Genomic DNA, 21848 nt, shown 5'->3' on the forward strand with positions numbered 1-21848 from the left:
ACCATGCAAAAATTGGTCCACATCGGTTCATAATAATAATTAGCCCCCATATAAACCAATCCCCAAATTTGGCTTGCAGACCCTCTAAGAGAAGCAAATTTCATCCAATCCGACTGAAATTTGGTACATGGTGTTAGTATATGATATTTAACAACCATGCAAAAATTGGTCCACATCGTTCAATAATTATATATAGCCCCCATATAAACCGATCCCCCGATTTGGCTTGCGGAGCCTCTAAGAGAAGCAAATTTCATCCGATCCGGCTGAAATTTGGTACATGATGTTGGTATATGTTCTCTAATGACCATGCAAAAATTGGTCCATATCGGTTCATAATTATATATAGCCCCCATATAAATCGATTCCCAGATTTGTCCTACGGAGCCTCTTGGAGGAGCAAAATTCATCCGATCCGGTTCATGGTTGCCACTCGAGCCAAAAATAATCTACCAAAATTTTATTTTTATGGAAAACATTGTCAAAATGTTATTTCTATAGAAAATTTTGTCAAAATTTTATTTCTGTAGAAAATTTTGTAAAAATTTTATTTCTATAGAAAATTTTGTCAAAATTTTATTTCTATAGAAAATTTTGTCAAAATTTTATTTCTATAGAAAATTTTGTCAAAATTTTATTTCTATAGAAAATTTTTTCCAAATTTTATTTCTATAGAAAATGTTGTCAAAATTTTATTTCTATAAAAACATTAAACTTAATTATATACGTATTTAATCGGCCTTTTTAAGTTTAATATATACTACGTATGGACTACCTTGAAATTTAGAAGACGGTGTTAGGAAGTTTTAAGATACCTTGCCCTCGGCAAGTGTTACCGCAAACCAAGTAATTCGATTGCGGATGACAGTCTTCAGTAGAAGTTTCTACGCAATCCATGGTGGAGGGTACATAAGATTCGGCATGGGCGAACTTACGGCCGTACATACTTGTTTACATTTAGTTTCATAATATTTGCACAAATTAATCACAATAAATGGCTATTGTAATACAAAGAATCGTAACTTTACGAAAATTCAATCTGGCAATACTGACGAGACTTGCACAGATGATGTCCTTAGGCCATATTTTACCAAAAAGCTACATAATTACTTTAAGAATTGATTAATTTATAACAATAAATATTAAAAAAATACTGTACAAGTATTAATTTTAAACTTGATCATTTTACTCCCTTGATGGGTCGCAACCCATGCGAGATTCAATGTGATGAGATATTCTGGATAGAGCACATGTGCGTCGATGTTCCGATCATAGTTTATAGATTTTTAAATAGATGATCCGCGTCTCGCCTCGAAAAAGTAACGACGTTCGCGTTGAAATTTTCGTGGTTACTTTATTAAAACATTCCAATATAAAGCAGATAAATTAACTCAATTGATGCGATGTTTCTTGTTTTTCCAGATTTCGACAAGACTTTACAGGGATAAGTTTGTTTTCATTTATAATTTCGATTATTTAAGGAAAAGTAATCGCGAAAATAAAGTGAGTTTCAACTCGAAAACCGAACATAGTACCCACCTAAAATCACTAAAGTGAAAACTAAATCAGTAAAAAAGGCATAACATAACACATATTTGTTGCAAATTTTATTATAACTTGGTGGGGAATAGCCCAAAGAAAATTGTCACAAAGTTTGTATTCCCTAAAAGTAATCGTGGAAAAATGACGATTTTAGCGGCTAAACTCGAACTTAATACCCACCCTTAAACACAAAAAACATGTCTAATATTACTGTGCGCACTATATGCAGTTCGCCTACGCTACGCAAATTTGCCCCAATTTAGGTACAAGCTGTGACATCTTAATGTAAGAACCCATTGTGAATTGTCATTTCCACTAAATTGTTTTGTGCACTTATAAAAGTGAACGTTGACTTCATAGTTTTGCTTTTTGCATTAATTTGAATTATGAATTCTGTCATTTGGGTTATAGTTGCACTAAAAATATTTTTGGTGTGTTGGTTAATATATATGCTAACTGAGAGACGTAAAAGGAAACATCGTCAAAATGTTATTATAATAGAAGAAGGTAAATAATAATAGTCCTCCATATTTGAACCAAGTTAACATCTGCTCCTTTGGTCCATTAGGTAGTGTCCCAGTGACCCAGATTCCAAAAGATAGTCAGATTTATGGAACAAAGTGAGTATATTTGTATATTTGCTTGTATGCATATGGTACATTGGGGCGGGTAAGAAAACAAAAAACCTTAAATTTTTGTTTAAAATGTTAAAACATGTTAAACATGGGGGCGGGTAAGAAACAAAACCTAACATTTTTGTTTAAAATGTTAAAAAAGTATAAAAAAATCATATTTCAATAGCGATCAGCTAATCAAGGACAAGAACATCCTCAATCACACAAGCAACAGCAGTGAAGATTTTATAGATATCCATATTCGTTCGGACTTCTATTCTGGTTAAGACAAGGTCGATGAGAAGTTCTTTGAAAAATTGTGTGGACACATGTCATGCGTATCTTAAGGCCGGTATTAAGTTGGGATTATCGCGCTAAAACAGCAATTTTTTCCGTTACTTTTCTATAATAAGCCATTTTAAAGAAAATAAAATTTGTCAAGAAAATATGATTTTGTTCCGTTTTGCAGATTTTCATTTGATTTTAGCGGCTAAACTCGAACTTAATACCCACCTTTATTGAAGAATATGTAAATATGCACAAAATGTTGCTAAGGCCGGTAATACGTTCGGCTTTCGAATCGATAAGATCTTTATTTTGTGTTTACTTTTTTTTGTTGAATAATTACAAAATATCAATGAAAACATATTCCCATAAACTCATAAAAAAAGCTAAAAGAACCCATGAATTGAGTAAAATTGTGTATTGCAAATAACTATTTTGACAAAATAACCAAGAAAATTTCAATGGGAAAATCGAACATAGGACTTATGAATCCAGTATAAGTAATAGAAATTTCGATATACAGTCGAAGCTCGGTTATTTTGTCAGGTCCTTTCGTTATTTAGAAAAATTCGTTAAATCGAACAGGAATATTAAGTGTTATTTTATTGAAAATCGTATTTTTACCAAGTAAAAATTTATAAGCATTTGGCAAAATTAAACTACAAAGGCACTTAAATATAGAATCTGGTAGCATTAATTAATAATAATTTATATTAATAATTTATTGTATTCTATACTCTTTTGATTTTAAAATTATATTGGATCTTGACATTTACCTATGGGTCAACATATTCCAAACGGTTTTCTTTCTGGTGCAATTGGGATGAGCAAAATAATACCGGTTCCTAAGGGTTTGTCCCAGGCGGGTTCACGAGGACCTGTCTAGTCCTACTAAGTTCTCCCATCTCATGTACTTTGGAATGAGTCCAAGCCGTATCCTGCAGTCTAAATTTACCCCCGTCAATGACAAAGCCGTGTTAAAGTGACAAAAATACGTTTCTTTTCATTTATATTTTTAATTATTAAAAACAGTAACGAATTTTTTTTTATTATCGAGGTCACATCAATTAAGAAACTTATTGTTTAGGTTAGGTTTAGGTTTAGGTTAGGTGGCAGCCCGATATATCAGGCTCACTTAGACTATTCAGTCCATTGTGATACCACATTGGTGAACTTCTCTCTTATCACTGAGTGCTGCCCGATTCCATGTTAAGCTCAATGACAAGGGACCTCCCTTTTATAGCCGATTCCGAACGGCGTTCCACATTGCAGTGAAACCACTTAAAGAAGCTTTGAACCCCTCAGAAATGTCACCAGCATTACTGAGGTGGGATAATCCACCGCTGAAAAACTATTTGGTGTTCGGTCGAAGCAGGAATCGAACCCACGACCTTGTGTATGCAAGGCGGGCATGCTAACCATTGCACCACGATGGCTCCCGTGGTAGATGCTTTAACAAAGGCCATTCGGCCCAACATAATGTTTTCATAGTTGTGGCAGCTTACATGAGCTGAAGTATTATTCCTTATTCATTGTCTAAGAATTACCATATAAATATTTGCAGCAGATTTTGGCCAATATCAAAAGTAGATTAGCCTATTTGAAGACAAATGTCGAAATGCGCCAGTCTTTCATTCTTCATTGAATGCATTTTGATTAAAAGTTTATAACAATGTTTTGATTTATCGCCATTTTATTCGATCATTTTCATTCATACTATATTTGTTACCATTTTTTATTACCCTATTATTAATTACCTCATATTATTAAATGTTTTTTGTTTTTTGCTTCTGTCATAGTCATGTACCCTCGTTATATCTTTTAATTTTATAACTTTTTGTTTTTTCTATTTTTGCTTTTGAATGTAATTCTTGTTTGATGTGTATATTTATCTAATTTAATGCATTTTTTCTCCAAAATGCCGGAATTATTTTCACTGTTACTTTTCTTTAAAAATTCGTTTTAAATAAATTGCACCTTCTGAATTGTTGATTTGGCTCATCCCCCTTCAAGTTATAATAAAATTTGCCAAAAATTACAATTTTGCTCTGATTTTGCAGATTTATTTTTGAATTTATAAGCTCATCTCGAGCGTAATACCCATTACCGGAGGCCAGACCAAAATACTGGCGAAATTTGCCTCTTTATAAAAATATTCAGTCATCGGAATTTTCATTTTATATTTACAAGTCGAACCAAATCAATATTTCAACCACCTTAATATTGTAAAACTAAATGATTGATTTTGCATTCTGGAAATTAACAAATCGGCAGTATATAATTGCATATCATAATTTAATGGATTTTTTTTCTCCAAAATGCCGGTATTATTTTCACTGTTACTTTTCTTTAAAAATTCGTTTTAAATAAATTGCACATTCTGAATTGTTGATTTGGCTCATCCCCCTCTTTTTAAAATAATAATCAGTCATCGGAATTTTCATTTTATATTTACAAGTCGAACCAAATCAATATTTCAACCCACCTTAATATTGTAAAACTAAATGATTCATTTTGCATTCTGGAAATTAACAAATCGGCAGTATATAATCGCATATCAGAGTTAACTTTTTCAAACATGCAATTCCGTGAATATTCATAATAATCTTCTGTTTTTTGTTAAATATTTCCATTTTAATGTATTTAATATTTTTCTAGTGTGCAACAAGCTTTTTACACCAATCAGCAGCCTCCACCTATGGCCGCAATGATGTCACCCAAATAAAGATGCCAATAACGAAAGCGCACAAAATTCGTTATAAGATTGATTTACATAGCATTTTTATTGCAGTATTCAGTATTGCTAAACAGGCGAAAATAATGCAAATATATATTGTAGATTAGAAGACTTTTATATTTATATATGTATATTTTTATTTATTCTAATTTATTTAATGTTTACCTACACAACATGGCAATGTCTTACAATTAAAGTACGGGGTCCTCATCACATAGAATTTTCCGATAAAATGTTTTAACAATAAAGAAAACATAACCAATTTAATTTGAAAGCAAGCGACTTTTTGTATTAACTACATGTTCACACTAGACCCTAAAAATGAAATTTGTGAAATGTGATATTTAAGTATTTGAACTACGATTTAAAATAAAATTTTAGGAGGCACACAAAGAAATTTTCTTTGTCACTTCTATGGCCATGTAGCTTTTATGTAACAAAATCAACTTTGGTATTATTCGCTTTTTTGACATTTGAAATTTTGTTTTATATGGAAGGCGATTTTCACATCTCGAAAAAGCAAGATTTCGAAAATTATGTGAATATAATGTAATAGCGAATATCTTCTATATAAAATGTTAGCATTAGGGCAGCCACTCGGAATAAATTCCGTCTCGGGATTTTCGGGACGGGATTAATCCCGGAATTTTTTATTTTGAATCCCGAGATTTTTCGGGATCCCGAAAAAATAATTCCAATTTATGTGTGTCATTCAATGCAAACTGCCCTTAGATTTCATACCCGACAAATTGAGTTAATAAACATTTATGGTACACCTTGAGTAAGAATCTATTATACATGAGGTATATTATAAAAAAACACAATTTCATCAAAAATCGAAGTTAACGATAAGGTCCTCCTTTGAAAAAGAGTAGTTACTTACAACCGTGAAGTACAAAAGGATTAATACAAGTGTACGAAAATATACCTAATCTAATCAAAATTCTTAAATTGTTTTGCTGAGTAAGACAGCGATATGAAATTGATTTTTAATTTATTTTATCATAATTTTTTGTTTTTCCTTTCCCGAAAAAATCCTGGGATTCTATATTTTGAAATCCCAAATCCCGGGATTTATAAAAATCGATTCCGAATGACAGCCCTAGTGGCATCTAATCCATAGACCAATTAAGGTATAGACAACTCCAGTGAATTCACTGCGCTGTAGTTTGTCTGCACACCGTAGAAGGCTCTTTCTCGTCTGCAATTGAGTGATTATTTAATTTGGCTTTAATTTGTTTTCTTTCCTTTGTTTTCTTGATGAAACACCAAATATTGGAAAAACATGTAAAATTCTATACATCCACACCTTTTTTGTAATGCAAATTGACTGATTTGTACGGTTATTCTCGTTTTCCAAAAAGAAATTGTGTCACTTGACTGCGTAATTGAGTGGAATGACTGCGCACTGCAAATAAACAAAACCATGGTGAATTATCAAAGTATGTCTCGATATTTAATTGGTCTATTAGATCATAATTGGTCTATCATTAGATCATGATTCATCAAAAAAAGGGTGCAGACAAACGCTGTGAATTCACTTAAGATGTCTATACTTCCTTGGTCTATGATTGGGGCATTAGAGGGTGAAGACAGTTAAGATTTTAACTGCGAAAAACATGTACAATTTCTACTTAATACCCACCTTTAAGGTATTAAGTAGAAGTCCATTCATGGCCTCAGCGCTGGAAATACTGTCCACCAGTACCCACAAACAACTAAGCTAAATGACATTGAACTGGCACATGTGGCACACCAATTTGTAGGTAATGTTATTCTCTACCATGTTCTTTGTATAACTCATTGTTTTTGAGCACGAGAAAGCATAAATTAAATTTAATTTATACTTTCTTAATATATTGTCTTATATTAATTTAGTTTTTGACGTTTTTGTGTCTCCCTGTTATTTTTCGGCGCATAATCGTATGGGAAAAAGTAACCACGAAAATAAACAGATTTTCAATACGAATACTGAATATAGTAGCTGTTAGTAACAGTAACAGCCTGTTACTTCTCGAATGTCTGGTGGGAATCCCCTTCGCTCATTATGGGAAGTCCACAGTTTTAGCGATTCATTGATAAGGCAAGTTCGTCTAAGCAAAGAGGGTCGAAGAAAGCGTCGCATTATTTTTTGAACAACCAAAAACATGACGAATTTGAATTTAAGGTGTTCTAGGTGCCTTGAAGCCTTCAAAGATGTGGATGATATTTGCAGCACTAATTGCGGTCATATTTTCCACTATAATTGCTTATCAGGATATCAAAAGGGGTAGGTTGTGATTGGTAAGATTCAGATCAAATAAGTGCTAATCATATCATTTCATTAGGTCTTTTTCCGTGTGTCCAAAATGTAAGAAATTCAATGTGCCTAACCACAAATTACACTTAGATTTCGAAAACGGAAAAACTGAAAATGATATAGAATATTCCGTAATTCTGGAAAAGTCGGAAAGAGAAAATGAAGACCTCAAAACCTGTCTCCACGATAAGGGTATTGACATGGCTAATATTCGTTTCGAATCGGAAAAGGAAATATTCCAACTAAACGTTGTCATAAGAGAACTGAAAGTAAAAATTGCCAATCTAGAAAGCATGGAGAAAAAAATGCGTCAACATGTGTTTGCCCTTACAAATGAAATCACTCAGCAGGAAGAATTTTCAGATTCTGTTGTGACGGCACTAACCAAAGAAAACGATGAGTTAAAACAGGATTTTGACAAAATTCGTACAGATCTTGCTGTGCAAAAAGAAGAAAATGATCATTTAAAAACTATCTTAAAGAGCTTTTCGGAGGAAATAGAAAAAATGTTGCATTCCAACAAAGAACTTAAAAACGAAAACGAGCAATTGAAGGATCGATATAAATCATATGAAGAGAAAAAAGCATATCAAGAAGAACTTGGCCCAAAGGAGTCGGAAGTACTTAGCCCTAATGCAGCACAATGCCTAGACACCTCAGTTGCCAACAATATTTCCAAAGGAGCTAGTGGTGGTGCTTGCCATCAACCTATGGAGAATGAACTCTTAATAACGAAGATTCCGATTAATTCATTGAATTATTCATTGCAAAATAATGTAATATATATAGGTAAAAAACTTGGCTTAAGAATTAAAACTCAAGATATTCATAAAGTTTATGTATTAGAAACATATCGAGAAACATTTTCGCTAATTGTTGAATTTAAATGCCAAGATGTGGCAATGAAGTTTTTGAAGAACAAACAACTAATAAAGAAAATGCCTATGTATTTAAAATCGATAGAAATTCAAAAGTTTGGGTGAATAAATAATTTCAATTACAACAATAAAAAACATGAAATGTTTTATTAGCATAAAAAATAGACATATTGAAATTTTTAGTATGGGCATAATAAATGCAAAACAAAAGTTATTTGTTAGCAGACCCAGAAGAAGCCTGCTAAAAATGCAAAAAGTCGGCTGAATAAGGGAAAGCAGTCACAGTTTGCTGAAATTGGAATTACCTTTTCTGTTGTTTTTAATCTCCATTGCACTAAAACTTAAACTAGCAGCAAACACAGTAAGAGAAATATATTAGAATAGAATTCATAATTTACTGACTGTTTATCGAAGGAATTTGTATGAATATGAGGGTAAGAATATGTCTCGTATTTGCTTAGAAGTCAGAATATTCCTTTAAGTGCAGTGTAATGTCTTTCAATTTTCATCGGCGATCAAACCAACATTAAAGTCAAATTTTCTTATGTTTGTATGTGATTACTAGGCTTTATGACTTGTACATACCAAAGTATTTATAATAAAAAACTAATTGATAGTGTTTAGTACATATATTTTTTATTTCTAATTAATTCTTTGATTGATGTTATCATTTCGTGAGCGACAAAATTTCATTTCATTTATTTAGACTTGTAATAGAAAAGCCTTCGCGGCCAATAAATACATTACATAGAATTCTTAAGCCTGAGTATGAAATGGAATGATAACTTATTCTGATATTAACAACAATAGCAGAACCCCTAGCCATAGCAAACGAGGGAGATAAATGGTACCTATAGTAAGCAAATATCAGTAAATTTGAAATAAAAGTTATAGAATGTCACTCTAATAATAATTAAACAGTTTAAGGCGAAACATGTTATTGGAGTGAGAAAAGACTAGTAGATCATCACCCTTATTCCTGAAGTCGCTCTCGCCGTCGCTTTTTGTCGTCTGTCGCTTTTAAGTCGTCTCGTCATTAATTTGGTATTCCTGTGAAGTGGCGACAGCAAGACGAATTACTCCATAATAAAAGGCCGATATCACTAGAATACAATCATCTGATTGCAAAAAATTAATTTTAATTTTTTCGGTTTAAAATAATTTTATTTCTGACGCAATTCTATGTCGGAAAATCAAGAAACAATATTTAATTTGATGCGGGAAAAAATGTGGATATATATTCAAGGACAGTAGGTTAGGTTAGGTTAGGTTATGTGGCAGCCCGATGTATCAGGCTCACTTAGACTATTAAGTCCATTGTGATACCACAGTGGTGTCAAGGACAGTAAAAGCTTCCAAAACTATAAAAATGGCGAAGACGCTGAGATCAATGGCACAAGGATCATCGTGAAAGAAAACAATCAGCTGATGTGCAAAACTGAATTTTAATTATTTGCTTTTAAAAATAATAAATTATAAATTTGACCCGGGAAATGGTTTACATTATCTACAGTATCGGACAAAACATTTGAAACTACCATAAAAATTTCAAAATTTTGTCATAAGAAAAAAAAGGAGTGTTAGAATATTCCGATTTTTAATTTATTTGTATTTTGTACAATCTGCGTAATATATCAGAAAAATAATTTAAGTAATTTAATCAATATTTAACATTTTACGAAGCTAAACAGATGCATAGTACCAAAATGGATAAGACAAAACAATTGCAACTCATAACACCTGGTATTCTAAAGCTTAATATTTTTTAATTTTTTTCCGAATCCTTTATTTTCAGAAACTGCTATGCATCGTTAGGACATGGACTTTTTTAAATATTCAATTGCATCCTGTAATATATTATTCCATGCGCTCTGCATCCGCATGAAAAATAGTCATTACATTATTCTAATAAATATTTTTATCCACAATGGGCCAAAGGATTTCGATCGGATTAAGATGCGGTGATTGTGGAGCCCACTACATAACATTAATAGTGTAATGCGGAATCCACGATTTTACAAGCTTCGAAGTGTGTTTTTCGTTGGTTTTGGGTCGTTATCGTGCTGAAACGTCCAACGTGACGGCATTTCCCTTCCCGGTTACATAACATCTTCCAGAATGTTTTCCTACACCCAACTATTCATTATATCTTTAATTACATCCAGTGGACCTAGCCCATTAGCCAAAAATCATCCCGAGACAATGATATGGGCCCCTCTATGCTTGACAGCCTTAGTACAAAACTATAGCACTGTAGCCTATTTACTTTGTAGCGTTTTTCCTCCATTTTCGCAAATCCAAATAAGAAGTACTTTCGTATTAGGCATTACAGTTATGCAAACTTAAATTTATTTTTCAATTGTTCCAATAATAAAGTCTAAAAAACTTCTTCAAAAATTAATCACTAAACTCGTCGCTGGTAAATTTAACGGCGACAAAAAGCGACACCAGGAATACCGATTTTCGTCGATAGCAGAATATATCGACGAACGGAATACCAATTAGTGGCGACAGATGAAAAGCGATAGCGACTTCAGGAATAAGGTTGCATAAGACAAACAGTTCCAACTACGATCAATTCTAACGACATAGGCCCTTGCATAGAGTGATCTAGCAACCTAAATATATTTTTTATACCCTCCACCATATAAATGGGGTATATTAACTTTGTCATTCCATTTGTAACACATCGAAATATTGCTCTAAGACCCCATAAAGTATATATATATTCTGGGTCGTGGTGAAATTCTGAGTCGATCTGAGCGTGTCCGTCCGTCTGTTGAAATCACGCTAACTTCCGAACGAAACAAGCTACCAACTTGAAACTTGGCACAAGTTGTTATTGATGTAGGTCGGATGGTATTGCAAAATAATCGGACCCTCAGATTTGGCTTGCGGAGCCTCTAAGAGAAGCATATTTCATCTTATCCGGCTGAAAATCGGTACATGTTGTTGGTATATGGTCTCTAACAATCATGCAAAAATTGGTCCACATCGGTCCATAATTATATATAGCCCCCATATAAACCGATCCCCAGATTTGGCTTGCGGAGCCTCAAAGAGAAACAAATTTCATCCGATACGGCTGAAATTTGGTACATGGTGTTTGTAAAGGGTGATTTGTTAAGAGCTTGATAACTTTTTTAAAAAAAAAAACGCATAAAATTTGCAAAATCTCATCGGTTCTTTATTTGAAACGTTAGATTGGTCCATGACATTTACTTTTTGAAGATAATTTCATTTAAATGTTGACCGCGGCTGCGTCTTAGGTGGTCCATTCGGAAAGTCCAATTTTGGGCAACTTTTTCGAGCATTTCGGCCGGAATAGCCCGAATTTCTTCGGAAATGTTGTCTTCCAAAGCTGGAATAGTTGCTGGCTTATTTCTGTAGACTTTAGACTTGACGTAGCCCCACAAAAAATAGTCTAAAGGCGTCAAATCGCATGATCTTGGTGGCCAACTTACCGGTCCATTTCTTGAGATGAATTGTTCTCCGAAGTTTTCCCTCAAAATGGTCATAGAATCGCGAGCTGTGTGGCATGTAGCGCCATCTTGTTGAAACCACATGTCAACCAAGTTCAGTTCTTCCATTTTTGGCAACAAAAAGTTTGTTAGCATCGAACGATAGCGATCGCCATTCACCGTAACGTTGCGTCCAACAGCATCTTTGAAAAAATACGGTCCAATGATTCCACCAGCGTACAAACCACACCAAACAGTGCATTTTTCGGGATGCATGGGCAGTTCTTGAACGGCTTCTGGTTGCTCTTCACTCCAAATGCGGCAATTTTGCTTATTTACGTAGCCATTCAACCAGAAATGAGCCTCATCGCTGAACAAAATTTGTCGATAAAAAAGCGGATTTTCTGCCAACTTTTCTAGGGCCCATTCACTGAAAATTCGACGTTGTGGCTCGTTAGTAAGTCTATTCATGATGAAATGTCAAAGCATACTGAGCATCTTTCTCTTTGACACCATGTCTGAAATCCCACGTGATCTGTCAAATACTAATGCATGAAAATCCTAACCTCAAAAGAATCACCCTTTATATGGTCTCTAACAACCATGCAAAAATTGGTCCACATCGGTCCATAATTATATATAGCCCCCACATAACTCCGCAGATTTGGCTTGCGGAGCCTCAAAGAGAAGCAAATTTCATATGGTCTCTAACAACCGTGTCAGAATTGGTCCATATCGGTCCATAATTATATATAGGCTCCATGTAAACCGTTCTCCAGATTTGACCTCCGGAGCCTCTTGGAGGAGCAAAATTTATCCGACCCGGTTCAAATTTGGAACATGGTGTTAGTATATGGCCGCTAACAACCATACCAAAATTGGCCCACATAGGTCTATAGTTATATTTAGCCGATCTCCAATCACACAAAAATTGGTCCATATCGGTTCATAATCATGGTTGCCACTCGAGCCAAAAATAATCTACCAAAATTTTATTTTTATAGAAAATTTTGTCAAATTGAATTATATACGTATTTAATCGGTCTTTTTTGATTTAATATACACCACGTATGGACTTCCTTTCAATTTAGAAGACGGTGTTAGGAGGTTTTAAGATACCTTGCCATCGACAAGCGTTATCACAACTCAAGTTATTCGATTGTGAATGGCAGTGTTTAGAAGAAGTTTCTACGCAATCCATGGTGGAGGGTACAAAAGCTTCGGCCTGGCCGAACTTACGGCCGTATATACCTGTTTTTATTTTCATCTATGGAGTAAACCTTACAGACTAATATTTTACAATATATATGTACATATGGTTTGTAATATCTTAAGTATTTAATAATAATGTTATCTTTTTCTTTATATTATAGTTTTCTTCTGACAAATCGAGATATTTACAGAATTTTTTGAATTCATTACAAAGTCGGTGGAGCGGATCGTTGTTTTCAAAGTTCGTTCGGAAGTATTTTATGTGAAGCAGTTGAAAGCTGCGGGTAGGTCTTAACGGTACATTGAACGATATACTGTTAAGAAGGAAATCAGATTTAAATCTTCCGTTAATTACATCAAACGTAAAACTGATATTCAGCATGATACGTCTACTTATCAGTCGGTAATTTGACAAGTGATAGCATTTCTTTGTAAAGGTGAGTACTATGTTCATATTTTTCACCAAAACACTATATTTTTATAAAGTCTTGTGAAATATTGAAAGGAAAAGATCTAAGGAATTGATTGTGAACCATTTTATATATATATAGTTTAATTAATTAAAAATAGCACTCAGCTTAAGACGCCAAGGTCTGAGGTGTCCAGTTATTCCGACGTAAACAGTAAAAATTGCTTCTGTACAGATTCAAAACGATTGCAATGAATTTGGTGCTGTGGGTCCCAAATTACAGATCCATATTCCAGGATAGGACGCACAAGTGAAGTATATAAATTCCTTGTAACAAATTAGTCAGAAAATTCTTTACTCCAGCGCTTGACAAATCCAAGTGATCAATATGCCTTATTCACAGTCATAGGTTAGGTTAGGTTAGGTTATGTGGCAGCCCGATGTATCAGGCTCACTTAGACTATTCAGTCCATTGCGATACCACAGTGGTGAACTTCTCTCTTATCAGTGCTGCCCGATTCCATGTTAAGCTCAATGACAAGGGACCTCCTTTTTATAGCCGAGTCCGAACGGCGTTCCACATTGCAGTGAAACCAATTAGAGAAGCTTTGAAACCCTCAGAAATGTCACCAGCATTTCTGAGGTGGGATAATCCACCGCTGAAAAACTTTTTGGTGTTCGGTCGTTGCAGGAATCGAACCCACGACCTTGTGTATGCAAGGCGGGCATGCTAACCATTGCACCACGGTGGCTCAATCAATTATCAATCAATTATTTTTGTGATTGATCAGAATAATAGTTATTCACAAATATTGCGAATGATTTAAATTCAAAATAATTTTTCGTAAGGAATATTTTACATTTCAAAGCATTAGTACTGGCCTAAGAGGCAACTCCTTTAACCGCTTGAACTCCCGTTCAATGTTCTAACGATACAACCTGACATTTCTGAGAGCATTAAATAAAATAGATTATAACCGTAATACTAAAACTATTACTGATATTGACATATGTATGTATAATTAATGCAAGGCATGTTTAAAATTCAGTATATTTTATGTGAAAGTTAATACATATTTAATATGTATCAATACATATACAAACAAATTATATTGGCATAACTCTGAATGGGTTTACATGGTTGGTGGTGTTCGGTTGTTGTTTACTTGAGTTCATTTGTGTCACTCCTTGTGACTGAGAAGTCGATGCTTGACTATTATTATTCGATTGGTTATTATATCTTCGTCGGTTGAATTGTCTTCGATTACCCTGATTTCTTGACACATTGTTAGTGGTTGTTGGCTCCTCACGATTTCCTTGGCTATTGCTTAGAGTAGTAGTTCTCTGTAAAGATTGAACACTAGAAGAACGTCGAGGAGTACCTTTCCCTTTCGGGCAATAATAGTCTTTACCACTGTCCAAATCATTACTAAATTCATCCAAAAAAATCAAAAACGAAGCTAATGTAGGCTTTAGATCTTTGGAACTGTGTTCAATCCATTTGGGGTGCAAATCTGAATGAAGTCTTGAAAGCAAAATATATATAAGCCAAGGATCACGGTCTGTCTCACCAATGGAATCAAGAGCCCTTAAAACATCGCCAGCAATGCCACATATGTTCCGGATATCATTCGAGTTTGGTTTTTTCATTACAGGTATATTCATAAATTGTTGAATATATGTATTAGCTATAAATCTGGGACGATGAAATGTCTGCTTAAGACTCTTCCAAGCAATATCAAACGACTTTTCGCTATCCTGAATGTCCTGAATAGCTTTTGCCGCATCTCCGCGTAACAATGTTTTTAAATACTTTAATTTTTGAATATTTGTCCATTCAGGTTTAGTTTCAAGTGCGCTAGTAAATAGGGTTTCAAACGACGGCCATTCATTGTAGTTACCATCAAATGGTTTAATAACAATTTTTGGGAAATCATTTTCCTCTCTAGATGGGCGTCGACTATTACCTGATGACTCTAATTTCTGAAGGCGATCGAGTAGTTGCTCAATTAAAACGGCTTGTTTATCTACAATCTTTTTGGAGTCGGTTTGCTTTGACTGTGCCGATTTTAGCAAGCATTGTGCACTCATATACAAATCTTCGTATTCGTAGTAGTCATCTTTGGGATCAACATAATCCTTTTCATTTTTAAATCCATACAATTCCTCTGTATAATTTGTAAATTCTTTCCATACTTCATCCAAACGGTTCAACCGCGTCTCTATTAGATCCGTATTTGTATTGTCGGGTATTTTTTCAGCAAAAGACAAAATACGATTGATTGAGCCCTTCAAAAGATCAAGTCGTAATAATATGCTTTGTATGTTTTGAGAGCCGGAATCGGTAACGACATCTACAGACTCTTCGGAGACGGACATTTTCTAGAAATGGATTCTGGAAGAAAATGATGAAATTATGTATATTTTTGATTTTCCGATTTTATCCGATTTAATAATCGTTGTAGAATATATGTTATGTTATACTAAATATATTATTATAAATGTTATGTTATTCTAAATATATTACTTTTTGTTAATTATGTGCGATGAATACTAAATCCAATTTACGTGATAATTAAAACTTTAGGGGCCCGTAACTCCGAAAATAGTTCTTTCCGGCAAAAAGTGGTATATTATACTTTTTTGTTTAGAATCGAAAAGTATACATTTTGGTAAAAAAATTTGACCAATCGGACCACTTGTACTAAAGTAGATTTAAGCCAAAACCTGAAAACCGAGTGCGTATTATCGTTGTCGAATGTGTAAATGCTTGTTATTCTATTTCCGCTGTGGCATACCAAAATAGCAAGGGGTTATCAGGCAAACTGTCCCCAACACCCAATATTCCAATCGGAGTTACTTACATTCAATGAAATTATAACATTTAATATTTTGTTCGGCTGATATTATAAACGCCCAACCCACAAAAGAGATATGTGCCAATTGCTGCAATTTCTATTATCTCAAATGAAGTGTGTAAACACAGCCATAGCGATAATGCGCTTTACAGACTATCAGTTATTCCGGACGACAGTGCTCGTGTCGAACATATCCCATATATTGTGCACAATATAAGTTAAGTCCGAAGGCATAATCGATACTACTGCTGCATGTTTATGGGAGCCGGAATAATTGATAGTCTGTAAAGCACATTAAGGTGAGTATTAAATTCGAGTTTAAAGGCCGGTACTATGTTCATTCTTGCGAAAAATTTTTATAGAAAGCGGCGTTTTTTTAGGTAGCTTGGAGCGCTATTTTACAGGGAGCGATATTGGATTAAGTTGGTGGTTGTTGCTTGTTTTTACAAAATAACATTTTATTTTTCCTTGGGCAATTGATCTTCTATTCCTTTGATCCTTTGTATAGTTTCGGAACAAAAATATGGTCCGTGTTTGATTTATAAACCCGCACAAATAGTTTTTAATAAATAAATTATTTCTTAATTCACATTGCAAATGACGCCTTGCTATAAACGTCAGTTTTTTCAACACGAAAAAACAAAGTATCACAAATGGAAAAAATTTCGCAAATTTTTCGCATTTTTTGAAAATTTTTTCCATTTGTGATACTTTGTTTTTTCGTGTTGAAAAACTGACGTTTATAGCACGGCACCATTTGCAATGTGAATTAAGAAATAATTTATTTATTAAAACTATTTGTGCGGGTTTATAAATCAAACACGGACCATATTTTTGTTCCGAAACTATACAAAGGATCAAATGAATAGCAAATCAATTGCCCGAGGAAAAATAAAATGTTATTTTGTAAAAACAAGCAACAACCACCAACTTAATCCAATATCGCTCCCTTTAAAATAGCGCTCCAAGCTACCTAAAAAAACGCCGCTTTCTATGTGCGAAATAATGGTTTCCATAAAAATTTTTCGCAAGAATGAACATAGTACCGGCCTTATGTATGGAGTTTCAACGCGAAAACCGAACAGAGTACCGGCCTTAAGGTGGGTACTATGTTTATTGGCACGAAAAAAAAGTCCCTAAACCCTCACAAAAAATCGCTTCTGTAATGCGCTTTACAGATTATCAGTTAATCCGGACGACAGTGCTCGTGTCGAACATATCCCATAAATTGTGCACAGTATAAGTTAAGTCCGAAGGAATAATCAATACTGCTGCATGTTTATGGGATCGATAACACATTTACCGATTATTTAGTCATCGCCGACAAGTCGTATCGATCCGACACACTGTAAGATTCTTTACAAACCCCGACATTCCGTCCGGAATAACTGATAGTCTGTAAAGCGCATAACATATACTCCCAAGTATATTTTGCTTCAAGCATATACATTTTTGGGTATTGCCCAAACATTTATATGTTTGATCTCTTCCAATATATAATATGTTTGAAAGCATATTGGTCTAAACAGTATATGTTTGGGTAGTCTAAGTTCCAAACATTTTGTATTTTTGCATCCAAATTCAATAACGTTGTCTTCCAAAAAACAATATGTTATTATGTGAACATATAATATATTTGGAAGCATTTTGCACCCAAAAATATTATATGCTTAAAAAAAATTCTCCCAAAGAATATTGTGCTCAAAATTTTATTTTTTTTATATATTTACAATCATAATGAATTATGAAAATAAACAGGTAATATAGGTGCTAACAACATAGGTTTTCGACCTGAATGCTCAAAATTTTGTTTCTGCCTAATTGTATTTTCCCCACATCTTTCTCACTTCCACGATATTTTTTAGTTCTTAGCACCTTTTTCTGTAATACAAACATTGTAGAAGAAATTATTCAATTTTATGATTTTTTTTATTTTAGTTTTACCTTTTGCCGGACGGATAGCGGACCACACAGTTTGTAAGGATCAAAGAAGTAGCTGATCAATTGCCCAAGTAAAAATAAAATGTTAATTTTGTAATAACAAGCAACAACCACCAACTTAATTCAATATCGCTCCCTGTTAAATAGCGCTCCAAGCTACTAAACACATATATGTTTATAGGCTATTTCTAAATTAATATATGTTTGCATCCAAGCATATTATATTTACAAACATTTTATGTCCCAAACATAATATGTTCTAACATATTAACATATATGTCCCAAACATGTTATGCTAGTTTATGAACATTATATGCTTGCACTCAAAAATATTGTGCTTAAAAATTTGTGTTCCAAACATATAATGTTTATAGCCAAACATATGAAAAACAGTCTTTTTCATCCGTGTACATATTTGTTGCAAATTTTATTATAATTCGATGGGGAAAGCCCAAAGCAAATTTTCACAAAGTTTGTATTCCTTAAAATGGATTATTAAAGAAAAGTAATCGTGAAAAAATGACGTTTTTAGCGGCTAAAGGTGGGTATTAAGTTCGAGTTTCGAGTGGGTATTAACCCTGCCAGCATTTCAAAGTTCCATTTCAACCTCATCGTTACCACAGACTCGTAAATGTCACTTCAACCATCATGAAAAGGTACATCAAAAAGTACATGCAAGTAATTTGCCATCCCTACTGTTAAAAAAGCCATTTTTTTGTGAAACGCCAAGCGCAACCAGCTTGTTATATTTTAATTAAATAAAAACGAAAATAAAGTTCTGAAAACATAGATTATACGCTTAAAATTGTGAAAGGTATATTGGTGAACAATTTGGTGATTTTCCAAATGGAATAAAGTGATTGTTTTTCAGATATTTTACAGACACACTGCCTCCATGGAATAAAAACACTGGTTGATAGACGCAGCAACATGTAACTCGCTACTTGTAACTCAACATCATCATTAATGCCAAAAATTATGTTAAATGTAATGTGATAGTGGTATAAGTGATATATTATTAAGAATTTGTAAATGTTTAATCAAATTAATAAATATCTAAACAAACGTGTTTTACTCGACCACAATGATTCTTTTACAACTATCTTAAAATGCACTTTTTCTGATTGTTTGGAGGGTCCCTTATTGGCGTCGTTCTAAATTGATCTATAAAGGCACCTAATAATTGCACTCATGCGAAACATTTTTGTAGTAACTTGGCGTGGTACAACTTCTCAATAGTGACGGCGCTTTTCCGACGAGTTTTTGATGTCGTATATGATTGTTTTCGACGTAGTGGGGATTCTCAAAAGAGTCCCCAAATTCAAAAAATGTTGGCAGGGAAGTTGGATTATTAAAGAAAAGTAATCGTGAAAAAATGACGTTTTTAGCGGCTAAACTCGAACTCAATACCCACCTTTAAGATGAGTATTAAGTTCGAGTTGAAAATCACTATATTTTCGCGATTATTTTTCCTGAAATAATCAAAATTATAAATGAAAACAAACATATTCCCGTAAAGTCATGCCGAAATCTATAGGAACAAGAAATTGCGCATCAATTGAGTTAATTTATCTGCTTTATATTGCATTGTTTTAGTAAAGTAACCGCGAAAATTTCAACTCGAAAAGCGAACATAGTACTTACCTTTAGCCGCTAAAATCGCTAAAGTGAAAACTAAATCAGTAAGAAAAATGCATGAAATTATACATATTTGTTGCAAATTTTATTATAACTTGTGGGGGAAATTCCCAAAGCAAATTTTCACAAAGTTTGTATTCCTTAAAATGGATTATTAAAGAAAAGTAATCGTGAAAAAATGACTTTTTTAGCGGCTAAACTCGAACGTAATACCCACCTTAAACTCGAACTTAATACTCACCTTTAATGGAAAAAGTTATGTTAAATGTGATGAGATAAGGCCGGTACTCTGTTCGGTTTTCGCGTTGAAACTCCATACAAAACCAAAAAATGCGAAAAATTTGCGAAATTTTTTCCATTTGTGATACTTTGTTTTTTCGTGTTGAAAAACTGACGTTTATAGCACGGCGCCATTTGCAATGTGAATTAAGAAATAATTTATTTATTAAAAACTATTTGTGTGGGTTTATAAATCAAACACGGACCATATTTTTGTTCCGAAACTATACAAAGGATCAAAGGAATAGCAGATCAATTGCCCAAGGAAAAATAAAATGTTATTTTGTAAAAACAAGCAACAACCACCAACTTAATCCAATATCGCTCCCTGTAAAATAGCGCTCCAAGCTACCTAAAAAAACGCCGTTTTCTATGTGCGAAATAATGGTTTCCATAAAAATGTTTCGCAAGAATGAACATAGTACCGGCCTATAAACAGAAAATTGTTATATTTATAAGAATTTATAAATATTTAATCAAATTAATAAACATCTACACAATTGTGTTTTACTTGACCACAATGATTCTTTTACAACTACCTTAAAATTCGCTTTTTCTGATAGTTTGAAGGGGCTATTGCTGGCGTCGTTCTAAATTGATCTAAAAAGGCACCTAGTAATTGTTTTTGTAGTCACTTGGCGTCGTACAACTTCTCAATGGTGACGGCGCTTTTCCGACGAGTTTTGGATGTCGTATACGATTGTTTTCGACGTGGTGGGGATTCTCAGTAGTGCCGTCAAATTCAAAAATGTTGGCAGGGATCTTTTAATACTCTGTTCCTCAGTGTGGCGAAAAAATCACATTTCACGTTTCACATTTGCGGAAGAATCTGGTATAGACAATATTCCTTTCAAAAATGTTCAGATCCTGTAATAAAAACTAAAATATCATCATCCTTGCCAACATTTTTTGAATTTGGGGACTCTTTTGAGAATCCCCACTACGTCGAAAACAATCATATACGACATCAAAAACACGTCGGAAAAGCGCCGTCACTATTGAGAAGTTGTACCACGCCAAGTTACTACAAAAATGTTTCGCATGAGTGCAATTATTAGGTGCCTTTATAGATCAATTTAGAACGACGCCAATAAGGGACCCTCCAAACAATCAGAAAAAGTGCATTTTAAGATAGTTGTAAAAGAATCATTGTGGTCGAGTAAAACACGTTTGTTTAGATATTTATTAATTTGATTAATCATTTACAAATTCTTAAAAATATAACATTTATACCACTATCACATTACATTTAACATAATTTTTGGCATTAATGATGATGTTGAGTTACAAGTAGCGAGTTACATGTTGCTGCGTCTATCAACCAGTGTTTTTATTCCATGGAGGCAGCGTGTCTGTAAAATATCTGAAAAACAATCACTTTATTCCATTTGGAAAATCACCAAATTGTTCACCAATATACCTTTCACAATTTTAAGCGTATAATCTATGTTTTCAGAACTTTATTTTCGTTTTTATTTAATTAAAATATAACAAGCTGGTTGCGCTTGGCGTTTCATGATGGTTGAAGTGACATTTACGAGTCTGTGGTAACGATGAGGTTGAAATGGAACTTTGAAATGCTGGCAGGGAATGATTCTTTTACAACTACCTTAAAATTCGCTTTTTCTGATAGTTTGAAGGGGCTATTGCTGGCGTCGTTCTAAATTGATCTAAAAAGGCACCTAGTAATTGTTT

At 33.7% G+C, this 21848-nt stretch overlaps 2 protein-coding genes and 3 long non-coding RNA genes across 8 annotated transcripts; 2 read left to right on the forward strand and 3 right to left on the reverse strand.

The window, feature by feature from the left end:
• Positions 1-5281: 5281 nt before the first annotated feature.
• Positions 5282-6901, reverse strand: LOC142238298 (uncharacterized). The gene is made up of 2 exons (XR_012722692.1): positions 6824-6901; positions 5282-6586 (listed from the first exon to the last, which is right to left on the reverse strand). It is a non-coding gene; the product is annotated as an uncharacterized LOC142238298 (long non-coding RNA).
• Positions 6902-7175: 274 nt separating this feature from the next.
• LOC142238297 (uncharacterized) lies at positions 7176-8497 on the forward strand. The gene is made up of 2 exons (XM_075309903.1): positions 7176-7447; positions 7506-8497. The coding sequence occupies exons 1-2, from the start codon at positions 7326-7328 to the stop codon at positions 8458-8460; spliced, it is 1077 nt and encodes a 358-aa protein (XP_075166018.1). The 5' UTR covers positions 7176-7325; the 3' UTR covers positions 8461-8497.
• A 5953-nt stretch (positions 8498-14450) lies between these two features.
• On the reverse strand, positions 14451-16458 carry LOC142238517 (uncharacterized). 4 transcript variants are annotated; one of them, XM_075310190.1, is made up of 3 exons: positions 16236-16314; positions 15965-16164; positions 14451-15832 (listed from the first exon to the last, which is right to left on the reverse strand). In XM_075310190.1, the coding sequence occupies exon 3, from the start codon at positions 15814-15816 to the stop codon at positions 14545-14547; it is 1272 nt and encodes a 423-aa protein (XP_075166305.1). In that variant the 5' UTR covers positions 15817-15832; positions 15965-16164; positions 16236-16314; the 3' UTR covers positions 14451-14544. The 4 variants fall into 4 exon arrangements, with proteins under 4 accessions (XP_075166305.1, XP_075166304.1, XP_075166306.1 ...); XM_075310192.1 differs by lacking the exon at positions 15965-16164 and having other exon boundaries at positions 14612-14781; positions 14850-15832; positions 16302-16458; XM_075310189.1 differs by lacking the exon at positions 15965-16164 and having other exon boundaries at positions 16302-16457.
• Positions 16459-18819: 2361 nt separating this feature from the next.
• Positions 18820-19335, forward strand: LOC142241824 (uncharacterized). Its single transcript, XR_012723829.1, has 2 exons — positions 18820-19050; positions 19108-19335. It is a non-coding gene; the product is annotated as an uncharacterized LOC142241824 (long non-coding RNA).
• A 1967-nt stretch (positions 19336-21302) lies between these two features.
• LOC142241674 (uncharacterized) lies at positions 21303-21662 on the reverse strand. Its single transcript, XR_012723754.1, has 2 exons — positions 21574-21662; positions 21303-21516 (listed from the first exon to the last, which is right to left on the reverse strand). It is a non-coding gene; the product is annotated as an uncharacterized LOC142241674 (long non-coding RNA).
• Between the last annotated feature and the right edge of the window lie 186 nt (positions 21663-21848).

The sequence above is a fragment of the Haematobia irritans genome, chromosome 5 (genome assembly GCF_050003625.1).
Source record: "Haematobia irritans isolate KBUSLIRL chromosome 5, ASM5000362v1, whole genome shotgun sequence".
Classification (NCBI taxonomy): Eukaryota; Metazoa; Arthropoda; class Insecta; order Diptera; family Muscidae; genus Haematobia; species Haematobia irritans.

Excerpts from the sequence above, each read along its gene's own strand:
- LOC142238297 (XM_075309903.1), top strand. The coding sequence starts at position 7,326 with ATGACGAATTTGAATTTAAGGTGTTCTAGGTGCCTTGAAGCCTTCAAA. Across the intron at positions 7,448-7,505 it reads TTATCAGGATATCAAAAGGG|GTCTTTTTCCGTGTGTCCAA; the intron begins GTAGGTTGTGAT and ends TCATTTCATTAG.
- LOC142238517 (XM_075310189.1), bottom strand. The coding sequence starts at position 15,816 with ATGTCCGTCTCCGAAGAGTCTGTAGATGTCGTTACCGATTCCGGCTCT.